The 12,888-nt window shown below is 33.3% G+C and overlaps 1 protein-coding gene across 2 annotated transcripts; it reads left to right on the top strand.

The window, feature by feature from the left end:
* The first annotated feature begins 250 nt into the window (after positions 1-250).
* On the top strand, positions 251-6,958 carry LOC129303020 (uncharacterized). 2 transcript variants are annotated; one of them, XR_008591384.1, is made up of 8 exons: positions 251-567; positions 640-706; positions 1,214-1,260; positions 2,355-2,442; positions 2,776-2,909; positions 3,132-3,230; positions 4,021-4,181; positions 6,369-6,958. XR_008591384.1 is itself a non-coding variant. In XM_054942011.1 (7 exons), the coding sequence occupies exons 1-7, from the start codon at positions 346-348 to the stop codon at positions 4,093-4,095; spliced, it is 732 nt and encodes a 243-aa protein (XP_054797986.1). In that variant the 5' UTR covers positions 251-345; the 3' UTR covers positions 4,096-4,312. The 2 variants fall into 2 exon arrangements, 1 of the variants encoding a protein (XP_054797986.1); XM_054942011.1 differs by lacking the exon at positions 6,369-6,958 and having other exon boundaries at positions 4,021-4,312.
* Positions 6,959-12,888: the final 5,930 nt, after the last annotated feature.

Genomic DNA, 12,888 nt, shown 5'->3' with positions numbered 1-12,888 from the left:
ATTTGGTATTTTAGTCTTTTAATGATATCTTAACTTTATTTGGTTCTCAAATGAAAATAAATAGCTATTGTCCCTAATTTCAACATCCAGTTAATTATGGTTTTTTGAAATAATTGATTTTCCACAATATGTTCTTACATAAATTAATTTTTATTATTTTCCAAAAAATATTTTTTACTTTCCAATAATTTTTATACCTGAATTTGTGACCAATAATGATTCATATATTTTCCTTGCGTGTCTCCCTGATTTGTGATCTTCGTTCAACCACTCGCGCGCTCTCCCCAGCACCACATGCTTCTCTTTTATCCGGCAGTCTGATAACATACATAGCCCGGAATCTAAATGGCTGCTCCGATGGCGGAAGGAGCTGCCGTCGCGGCTTTTCGGTCAGTTATGCACAGGGTCCGGCAGGCGGCGGAAAGAACCTGTTACCAAACTGAAAGGATTCGGGTTGTGGCGGTATCTAAGACGAAGCCAATCTCTCTTATTCGCCAGCTCTACGACGTAGGGCATCGATGTTTTGGCGAAAATTACGTTCAGGAGATAATCGAAAAGGCTCCCCAGGTGGTGAAATTTCGGTTTCGATCTGATCTTCGGAATGTTGGGCGAGGATTCTAATTGTTTGCGTGCCTGCAGCTCCCTCAAGACATCGAGTGGCATTTTATTGGGCATTTGCAGAGCAACAAAGTCAAATCACTTTTGGGTATGATTCATTTTATTTTTTTCTTTTTTAACTTTTAACAATTTATTTTGCTACTTCGAGAATCAGTTTCTGTCTGAAGCTATTGAAAACAATGTGTAATGCATCTGTTTGCGATTGTATACTTGACAAGTAGAATTAACATAAGAGTTTTGGTCTTAGGTTGCTTTGATTATTATGAAGATCATCGTAGTATTGCTCCACGTGCTGTATATTAATTTTTTTTTTTCATTCAAGAAATCATGGTAGAAGTTCTGTTATTTTTCATCAAATGAGATTTGACGCTGTCTCTATCCGCTATGCTTCATATGTTGTACAGCATCCTTTATATAAATGTATTTGAGTGGTCTTGGTAGTTCATTATCATTATCTGAGCTGCTTGCAAACTTTCATACATCACTTTGTCTAGACTTGAACTTGCTGAACATATTACTAGCCTTGTATTATCTCGTTTGATCTTGTTGCTTCATGCGCTTTCTAAACAAAATTAACCATTTAAGCTATATCCAGGTGGTGTACCACATCTTGACATGGTTGAGGGCGTGGATAATCAGAAGGTAAAGACTTCACCGTTTAAACCCATGGCTTTAGTTTTTTTTTTTTTTTTTAATTTTTATGGTTTATTTTCTGTTCTAGAATAAAAGGAATCTAGATTGTTCATTGTTGCATTCTGGGACAAGGAGCTAGATTCAAGATTGTGAAACATGGAAAATGATCGGAGATAAGATATTTTGCCTTTTTGGTGGAAGAGATGAAACGCCATGAACACAAGCTCTACCAATTTTCTTATCTGATTACAAAATGTAAGCTGCTCTCTAAATAAAAAATCAACAAGAGGGCCAATGAATTTTAAATGGAAAAAAATGCCCCCCTCCAAATATCCCATCCAATATTTATTTGCATAATTTTCCCTCCACATATTCTCTTGGCATATTCCTAATATTGCCTTCTCCGCTAATCAACCTTGTCCTCAAGTATTGGCCACTTCAATGGTGCAAATTGATACTTGCTAGATCATCCATCATGGTGAAACTAAATAATGCTGAAGTTTTAGGAGAACTGGTGATCCCATTGCATCACTATTATCTTTTTTATCATAACCAACTATGAAAGTTAATGGTGTGGAGCTAAATGTCACATCAAAGTGTCCTTCAACTTTTCCATTAATACTCCATTGAACACCTCCTTTGTGTTAGGATTATATGCCAGTAATCTTGCATATCCACCAGTAGCCATTGTCCTGTCAGGCAGTTCTGTTGGCCAGGCCAACTCAGCTTGCTTCACTGAGTTCTCATCACTGTCTAATAAGTGGAAAGGATCTGATATTAGACCAATGAACACCTTCATGCGAGCATTTCGTGGCATCATTCACCAAATCAACAAAGCATCCATTATCAGACAGCAATATTGGTTCTCCTTGAAGACTTGCTGTCTGATTTTCTGAAATGTAATTTATATTCAGCACATCGTTCTTGACAATTACTAGTATGGCCAAAGCCAGTCAAATGATTTATCTTGTTAAAAAATACTGCTCAGGATATTTTTAATTGAATTTTATATAACAATTCTGTAGAATAGTTACGTTGTGATTTTACATCTAGTTACCCAATTGATCCCAAGTTCCACCCATTTTGTGCTGTGGAACTGGCAGGTGGCAAACCATCTTGATCGTATGGTTTCAACTCTAGGAAGAAATCCTCTCAAGGTTATGGTGCAAGTGAATACCAGTGGAGAAGCTTGTGAGTACACCATAAATAAAATCATGGTTCACTCAGATTCCTTGTTGTGTATGTTGTAACTTACATGATTTTGTATCTCTGAAATTTGGTGAACTTGTCTACACCTTAGAGAGCCTCTTTTTTATCATGAGGAACTTGTTTCTTCATATACAGGTCTTTGATCGCTTTTGGTGTTCTTCAATAGCAGTTAGATTGGACAATTTCAGCTGTTCATTCTTTTATTCTTTTATTATTTATATACAATGTAGGCTCTTTGATAATGCCTCTTAGATTGTTCTTTCTTACATGTTTCATACATTGTGTACGAATTTTGTTGATATCATTGCATTGCAGCCAAATCTGGTATTGATCCTTCCAATTGTGTTGAACTTGCAAAACATGTAAAGTTCAATTGCCCAAACCTAGTATTGTCTGGCTTAATGACAATAGGGATGCCAGACTACAGCTCAACTCCAGAGAACTTTCAGGTGATAAATTCTATTATGATATTCTGAAGCTTATGGGAACTCATTGAAAATGAACTGCTTTATATTTGTTAGAGCTTTTTAGAATTATATATCAATTTATGTCTTATCTCACTTCCTACTGTCTCATTACAAAGACATTATCATCATGTTGGTTGCTAGCACAACTTTTGAATTTGCTTCCCTCCATCTCAAATTCTAAAGCTTTTCTCTCATGTCAAACAGACACTATCGCACTGTAGAAGTGAAGTTTGCAAGGCACTTGGAATGACCGAGGAACAATGTGAACTGTCAATGGGCATGTCTGGTGATTTTGAATTAGCGGTATGTAATTGTGTGCTAGTTGAAGCTTGCTTTGATACTATAGCGATAAATCCTTTTTCTTGATAGTTGTATTGCATCTATTGTTATCTGATGGAGACTTGGTAGTATCAAGTTCCACATTGAGTTGTATAGGATGCTCAATGGGTGTATTTTTGTGAGTTGGTTCTCTCATGTTAGTAACTAGCTTTTGGGATAGGATTCCCTATTCCATTTAGAAACCCATCAATTGGTCTTGGTTGTCAATAGTTCTAGAGAGGGTTACCTATGAAAGATTTTGATTGGCAAAAAGCCAAGTTAAATGCCATGGAGTGCAACTGCCGGGACGCGGGCTTTTCACGGGGGCCAATTGATGGAGACTGGTAGTATGAGATGCTTCCCACATAGAGTAGTTTGTGATGCTTAATGAGGTATTTAAGTTGGTTGGTTTTTCCATCTTAACAATTAGCTTTTCAGATAGGGTTCCCCATCTCACTTAGGTACCCATCATTATTTCTTTACTAGAACTTGAATCAATGAAGCAGTTTTGTAGGCAACCACAGAGACATGAAGTTGTTTGGTAAAATGGTACTAATGGTTAAAAAAAAAAAAATGTTTGTACCATAGATAGCCACCATAAGAAAAGTGTCTGTTAGAAATTACAGGTGATTAAATTATTAGTCTTTGAAGTTTGAACAAATTTTAAACCATTCACAATAGACCCACATTCTTTTAGTAGCAACACCTATCTGTATCATTGTATTGTTGCAACCAATAAATGGTGTTTCCTTCTTTTGTCTTTTTTTTCCGTCAGATTGAAATGGGAAGCACCAATGTGAGGATTGGGTCTATAATTTTTGGACCGAGGGAATATACAAAGAAACAATAGCAGGAATTTGCAAGCATTCTATTGGAAACACAGGCGTGCATGGCATGCAGAAAGAAGTCATAAAGTATAAGAGGAGTGAAGCTTAGGTTAGCTTTTATCTAAATGTCATCTGTATTATGTGCTATACTGCCCAAATTTGTAAACAAGTGCACTGAAAATTTAAAATGACTTGTGGCCCAAAATTTTTAACTTGAGCAATAGATGGTGATTGCTTTAATTGCCTAAGTGCATGCATGTGTAATGGGACATTCAACATTTAATTTGATATTTTCAAACATGAAATATTCAGATACAGATGTTTTGAGAAATAGACATTATCTTAAATTTTTATATTCTATTAATCTAATTATTTTAAAAATAATTTGTGATTGCCATTTATATAATTGAATTTTAATCAACAATATTCTATTTATACTTTGGAGAATGACAAATAAATTTCATTGAAATAGGCAAATGATAAAAGAATACAATGAAATGAGTTAATTATTCTAAAATTTCTAAAGGCTTATCTTAAATTTTTTTTGAAAAATTACATTTCTAACCCTAAGCAAAATTATAGATAGCATAGTTGTTAAAACTTAATTTAAAATTGTTAATAACAAAGTAAAGTTTTAATATAAGAAATATTGTTATTATTACATAAACTGAAATTATTGATAGTTGTATTGTTAACACCTAAATTGAAGTTGTTAATCATTAACATGAAGTTGCTAAAATAGAAAGTATACTTGTTATTGTATAACTAAACTAACAACTATATTTCATATATTAACAACTTTTCGATTGTTATTAACAAATTTAATTTAAATTCTATCAATTATGCTTTTTATTATTTTGTTGAAGGTTAGAAATGTAATTTTGTAAAAAAATATGATAATGCAAAAAGAAAAATATGTTAGATAAGTTTCTAAGGGCTTTAGAGTAATTATCTTATTTCATAGTACTCTTTTATCATTTACTTATTTCATTTTGATAGGATTTATTTGTCATTCTGCTTATATACTTTATTATGGCCTTGCAAGTTATTTTTAATTGAATAATTGAATTTCATATAAAATGAAATCTAACAAGTGTCTGAAATATCTGATTTATAATTAAGTTCAATAAAAATGCAAATTCAATGAGTAAGAGAATATTTGGAATTTTTGTTGCATATCGAAGCAAAATCTCGACTACTCTTTAAGTAAGAGTTGCTTTTAATATCAATCATTGGTTTGGACAAGAAATATTTTTTGCCAGAAAAGATGCTATAGTAATACATGAAACACATTTAGTACATTCCAGCACTGAAAAAAGAATTACATCATAACCTTTTACAAGGTCTAGCGAACAGTATGGTGAAAGAACTTTGAGCCCTTTGTAGCAGGGGTAGAGTTTTCTCTCTAACTTTGGGTATCTTCCTCTCATGCTTTTCTTCATCTCTTGTCTAACTTTTCTTCTTGCAGCAATTCTTCTTCTGTTTCAATCCTCGTGGTCTAAATATCTCTTTATGTCTTTTTCTAAGGATTCTCGCTTCTTGGATAGTGATTGGTGCTCTTCTCATTATTTATTTGCTAAGGTTTATGATCAGAGAAGATTTCATGCTTCCAAGTTTCAGGCATACATCTCACGTTTTTGAAAATTAAGGGAAGAAGTTCGAGTAATTCAATCATATAAGAATCGCTTCTTGCTTCTTTTTTAACAGCACATATGATTTACACTTCATGTTCAATAGAGGTCAGTTCAATGGTTGTTTGATCATTCAACAATGATGGCAACCTTTTCTACGTCTTCAGGAGGTTTCTTTCTCACAAGTTCCTCTATGGATTCACTTATATGGTTTGCCTATACAGTTTTACACTCAAGCTTTTGCATCATTGATTGGTATCTCAATGGGTACTTTTCTCTCTTTTGATGAATCTAGTCTCAAAAACTCATTTCGAATGATATTTCATGTTCTTGTGGACATTTCTCAGCCTATTAAATTACAAGGTGTTCTTTCCTTTGCTGATGGCCATGATTTTTTTTTTTACTTCAACATCTGTTATGAAAGGATCAATATAATTTCTTTCATTTGTCATCAGGGTGGACAGGTTTATCAGCAATGTTTTAAACCTTTTTCTACTCTTTTGCACAGTCATGGTTTCTTTAGTACCTGCATGAGGAATCTGTTCGTGTGGAATTTGACTGATTAATTTATTCATACAAGATGTCTGATTGGAGATCACTTTTCTTAACTAATATGCATGGTCCTATAGGCTTTGATCCTTCTTTGGAACATTCCTTTTCAATAGAATTTGCAGGTTTGGGATCAAGTATTTTGAAAGTAGAAGATCATGATCATTTGCATCAGACTGAGAGGACAACTGTTGACTTGCATGGAGAGTTTATCAAGCCTTGCTGTCAAAAACAAAAACAATTTGATCTCATGAACGGTGATGATGAATTTCAGGTTGAACGATCTAAACCTGATCATGATTTTGTTCGCCCATTATCTGATCGAGGTTTCTCAAGTAAACTAGCACAAGTGTCGTCTCTTCAGCTTGATCAACCACTCTTTCCAACAGCTGTTGCTTCAAGTAACTTTAGGACAAGCCATGTATTCCAAGTGAGGGAATATTAAAATAAATAATATACCTAATAAAAGAGTCGAGTTAGAGTCTTACTAAATCCGAGTATAGAAAAATCTACTCAACCACTCACACGAGTTTAAACTATCAGGGTCTAGATTATAGTGCACAGCAGAGGCACCAAAGAGAAAGAGAGGAAGAGAAAGATTGAACTAGAGAACTGTTTGTTTTGTAATGATTCTACCTCCAACCTTTGTTCACTATTTATAGTGAAGGGAAGTCTCCGTATAAAAAAAAAATTCAATAGATATTAATTCGCCTCATTGTAAAGAAAACATGCTGACTAAAATAATCGTTATTATGACGGATGATTGTTTCTTTTTCAGGCTATTAATCAAAAATTAATTCCAGATTTCTGTCAACTCATTATGACAGAAATTATTGCAAATCCCACTAATGACTCATCATGGGTGGAAATTATGTAAATTCAAAATTCTAACACCAAGGAATTCGAGTAATTAATCAGCTACATTGTTCACTGGTTCTCTAAATGTAACTTTGTCTTCAGTCATTTGCTTTTTTACTCGGTCCTATTACTCCGATCTTTTTACCTCTCAACTTCACTGTTTGCTGCATGTCTATACAGTCCATGTGCTTTCTCAACTAACATACCAGTGTCACGCTACATTCTACTCACTGAGCACTCATGAATCCTTTTAGCTCATGAATGGCGATGTCATGAAGTGTTATAGCATAGGTTCGTGTGTCATGTGCAGGTTTGGACATATATGTGGAGCGTAATGTCTTTCCTTGTCGGTACAGAGTGCATTTCCATGGTCATTAGTGTCTCAACGTGGGCTCACATCGCTGGCTTGAACCAAGATTTACATGGGCTCACTGGTTTTTAGGGGATACTACTTAGCTATGGTTTCATTGATTTAACTTGGGAGGCTAATGATCACTAGCACTATCCTCCAACACAGCGTTGTCTAGATGGATTTCCGTAGCTACTTCCTCATTTGCGGGCAGAGTTTCCGAGGGATATGAGAGCCACTTGTTATTCACGAGTCCGGTTTTGCTGGACGATCTAGGTTAATTTTAGGATTTTATTTTTATATTTTTATTTTATTTTTATCATGAAAAATTATAAAATTTTAATAAATATATCTTATCACTAACCTACACAATACAAGTGTAATTTGAATGGTTCAATTTAATATTAATTTTTTTTATAATTTTTATAAATTAACTATCCAAACGTATTATGAATCATTTGGATCTAATAATAAACTTTTCTAGAATTTTTATAAATTTTTATTTTAGTAAATATAATATTAAAATATAAAAATAAAGATAACCTTCAAATTGGTGCTTTAAAAAAAATTAAGAAAAAGTTGCAACTTGAAAATTTAAAATTCAAACTATTCAGAATATATCTAAATAGTTAATTTATAAAAATTATAAAAAAATTTAATATAAAATTAGACCATTTAGATTAAATTTGTATTGTCATATTGATGATAAAATAAATTTATTAAAATTTTATAGTTTTGTATAATAAATATAAAAATAAAATGAGAAAATTAATTTGCCAATCCTTATAGTTTACCTTAGTTTTTAAGTAGGTCCCCAAGGTTTTTTTTTTTTTTTTTCCTTTTTTATTGGCTCCTTCAAATTTACGCTGTTAATAGCATTGATCCTATAGATTAAAAAACTGAATGAAGGGCGAACTGACGTCAGATGGAGTTGAAGTAGAATGAATTGCAATAAAATAAATTAACACACGGTGGATGGAGAAAGCCTTGGAAACAAAGTGGATCATGAAGATGGTGTTATAGGTTGATCATGTGTTTCATTGAGCAACATCCACGATAACTCCAGACCCATCACAAGACCACTGTATTTCTGCTTTGAACAAAGAGATTGACAGGCAAAAGCATAATCATGATATGGTCAAAGTTAAAAATGACCATGGAGCCAATGTAAAAATCCAAAAACTCATATAATATGGAGAGAGTCTTTTTCTAGTTTCATGTCCACCGTGAAGAACTCATATCAATATTTGAAGCTAATCAAGTAAATAAGCTAAAACTAGAAAGAGGAGGTGAATATGAACCACGGCTAAAGTACGATGAAGTAACTCTTTAAACCATGTCCTTGTATATAAATTTTAAAAGCAAGAGAAAGTAATATTTAGTCATTATATATATAATGACAACACTCTATTTACCTCTGTTTTCCAAGACAGAAAATGGAGATGAACCTAGGAAGACAAGTCACCTATCAGTGGTGGGGGCTCATACTTACAACTCTAACAACAACCCAATAATTGTTACTCAGAGCCTTGGTGATGGAGAGAAAGACAATACAAGCAAGAACAACCAGTTGGTGGATGCTACTTTCAAAGAACCCATGCAAGAATGGTCCACTTGGTGGAATGCTACATTCATAGAAGAACATAACCATTTCTATATTGACACTCATGATGCATCTTGCATGCTTCAAACCCAAAAGCTGCTCCTCATTCATACATAGTATTATTTTCTTCTTATTACATTCTATCATTTTTTCACCACCCCCTCCCACACACCCCCTATATTTATATTACATATGCTATTTATATTTGGTCAAATATGTATGTGTGATGAGAAACTTGTTCACTTATTATCAAACTGGAACTCATCAAAATCATCAATAGCCAAGTCCATAAATGGAATTCAACACTATGATCTTCTAACTATAAAACAACACTTTCTACCAGTTTCGCATAGCAACTTTTAACAGCATCTTCGGAGAGCAAATTTGAATAGAAACTTCCTTTCAAGCTTCTTGTTAAAGAGGATCCCATGACAAGAGAAAAAAAAATGAACTCTTTGGTGAGCTCACCTGTTCTGATCGATGGAGGTCATATATTTGGCTTTTGGAATGTACGGAGTCACATATATTTGGCTTTTTAAAGCTCATGCTCTTTTGTCCTTTCCCCGTTTCATTAGATTTTCATGGCGTTATCATCTCTGTTCGTCCTTCATTCAGTTTCTCAATCTATGAGGATCAAAGCTATTGACGGCATAAATTTGAAGGAGCCACTTAAAAAAGGAAAAAAAAAAAAAACCTTGGGGACCTAATTAAAAACTAAGGTGAACTATAAGGATTGGCAAAACAAGCTTCCCAAATAAAATTTTAAAATCTGGATCGTCTAGACACTTCAGATTACTTATTAAGTGATGAGCACCATGGTACTTGATGAGCTCTAAAACAAAACACAGTCATTCACAACTCTTGGCATGAAGTTTATATTCGTGTGATGCCAGTAGTGGGGCCATACATATTACGACTTCATGCATGCAAATGATTTTGATGGTGGTCAGCCTAACTTTTCTTTTTCTAATATCTAGGAGAATGGCTTCATACATCATGCTTACATGAGTTCACTTGCAGTGTCTCTCATATCCGTTCTAACATAGCGTTCAGGGGGTGGAACCAGCAATGAAATTAAGGGTGGGGGCATTTTTTTTTTTGAATATATGTATATGTTATTTTTTAGGTAATCCTCTAGGTACATACATTATTTAAGGTTTTTTAAATTTTTATAATAATTAATGGTATGCATTCTTCTAAATATATTTGAAAAAGGAACTAACATGTACCATTAAGTACTATTATATTTTAGAAGTGAAAAAACAACAATAATGAAAAGTAAATAAATAGTGCGGTCTATCCTATAATAAAGAATGGATCATTAATTACTTCTTTTTTTTTTTTTCAATTTTACTCTTTTAGAATCTTTTATAAGTAGAGCAAGAGGCAATATATGTGGGATTTGCATCCAGTGAGTCTACTCATTCAAATTTTTTGGGGGACACATGAGAAGTGTTTTGATAACAAGGATTGTTTTGAATTTTTAGAGAAGAATATATCTTAATAATTTGTAAATGTTGATGAAATCTAGTGGCTGTAATTGAAACACTCATTAAGTGGGTGGATTGGAGCCCCTCACTATATCTAAATCTACACATAAGAGAAAATTATTTTTTAAAAATGATATATTTAATAAAAGTAAACTCAAAAATCTATTTCTTTTTTAAGCAATACCAATAATTTAACTACTTTTTCTTGATTCTTATAAAATAATTAAAAATAACTTATATATGAGATGCATGGTAAGGAACATGTGAAGAAACAAAAATGAATAAATATATAGAAAATATACATGTAACACGTCAATGGAAAGAACATTTCTATACATGTGAAAGGATGTGGGGAGTTTTGAATGAGAGTGATTTGAGAGATATAGATATAGATACACCAATATTTTACAAAGAGACGGTAATTTTTTTTTTTTTGGGTGGCCCCTTGGATATCAAGTGGTTCTGCTATTGATCATGTTCACCTAAGCTTGGGTTTGTAATGGCTAAACTAGCTAGAATTTTTGTTCTTTTGAAGCCTTCCAAGAAAAGGAAGCATGCTTTGTTTTGCTCTTTTAAAATGAAGTCTACTAATTTCTCTAGTTTGATGAGGATTTGGCCAAAAAGTCTCTTGATGGCCTTCATGAGATGCAATGCATAAAGGGCCAGCTTTTGGTGTTGCAACTTTTTGGTAGCAAGTTGTTATGTCATTATAATTATGACATTTTATTCATTTTAATATTAAATATTCTAGTTTAAGGGAATAGCTGTTAGGTAGTTAAGAATATAGTCGTTGGGATTAGGAGTCTATAAATACTTTGCGATTCAATTGTAAAAACCTTATGCTAGTCTAATATGAGTCATGCATATTATCCAAAATATCTTGTGTTTCTATTCTTTCTCAATCTCTCTACAACTTTCTCTCTTATATGTTATGTTCTTTGCTCTTTCCCTCCTATCACTCTATTCCTATCTTATTTTCATCTCTTTCTCTCTCTTCTCTGTATTTCAATTATTTAGGCATTAGATCCAATCATCGTTGCCAATATGGGTTCCAAAATATTGGATAATATTCAACAATCTCTCATCCAGATATCCAAGCAAAAGACCCAATATATGAGGTCATTACAATCAACCAGAAAAGATGTTGAGCATCCAAGAATTTTAAAAGAAAGGTCTTCCCTTGATTATGCAGCAGAGTAGTGTAGTTGAATATAATATTGATTTTGCCATAATCACCAACAAGTATTAGCTAATTGGAGACTACCTTGTGAATGCACACATATTGGGCCTTTAGGAAGAAATCAAGGATATGGTATAGCTATTCAAACCTGTTAAATTAGTGGAGACTAGAAGCCTATCCAAACTCTAAGAAATCAACTTAAAGAAGGATGAAAGAAAGATGCTGATGTAAGATTGTCAGTTATCCTTGTCATCATCACAAGATGTGTGCGTAGAAGTGTAAGAAGGGTGAGTCCATGATTTCAAGAAAATTTCTCTATGTAAGTTTGAAGATGGAATAGGTTCATGTCATTGTTGTCCACTGTTATCCTTTGTCTTTATCTTCTCATTGTAGGCTTTGTCACCTTCTATTTTTTCAGTGCCATCACAATCTATTTCACTATCAATTACTTATTTTTCTTCATCATCTTTTATTCATGGTTCTTCATTTTTGTTACCTTTTGTACCTTTTCTGCCACTATATTCTTGGTTTTCGTCCACCATCTCCTCTACATGCTTTATTATCATTGTCTATCTCAATCTCTTTTGGGGTTTTCTCTCAAAAGGTCACATGGGGGTGTTCTTTTGGTGTTGAAAACTCAAACCCACAACTAGCATCAATAGGTTTCTTTTGGAGTCTACACATGTGGAAGCATGGCTAAAGGATGGATACTCTTTAGTTTTAATGGGCATTACATATTTGGTGTTAGTGGATGCCTGACATCATGAGTAGTCAATATAAGGCCTCACAAGTCAATTAAATGGGTCAATATCAATTGCATGGGCTTAGTAACAAATTTTTTTTATTGGGCTTTAATTGTTCAAATTCTCCTTACCCCTTCTGTTTGTTTTACTGTGGGACAAAAGAGAATTGATCGATATGTGATTAGGGTCAGCACTGAATAAGTTTCTTCCATGTATTCAACATTGAATATTGATAGGTGAACAATAGCCAATGTTTTTCTATTTAATTCCTGAAAGTTGTTGCTGTTAATGTACATGACCCTTGATGGCAAGGCTCTTTTAGGAAAGGGTGTTGTTATGTCATTGTCCTTGTGAAATTTTATTAGTTTTATTCAAAATTAAGGGAAATGGTCGTTAGGGTAGTTATAGATATA

Source organism: Prosopis cineraria, unplaced genomic scaffold (genome assembly GCF_029017545.1).
Source record: "Prosopis cineraria cultivar Desert tree isolate PC_DT_omini unplaced genomic scaffold, ASM2901754v1 PC2, whole genome shotgun sequence".
NCBI lineage: Eukaryota > Viridiplantae > Streptophyta > Magnoliopsida > Fabales > Fabaceae > Prosopis > Prosopis cineraria.
The sequence above is the reverse complement of the archived record's forward strand: the minus strand, read 5'-3'. Positions and strand labels throughout refer to the sequence as shown.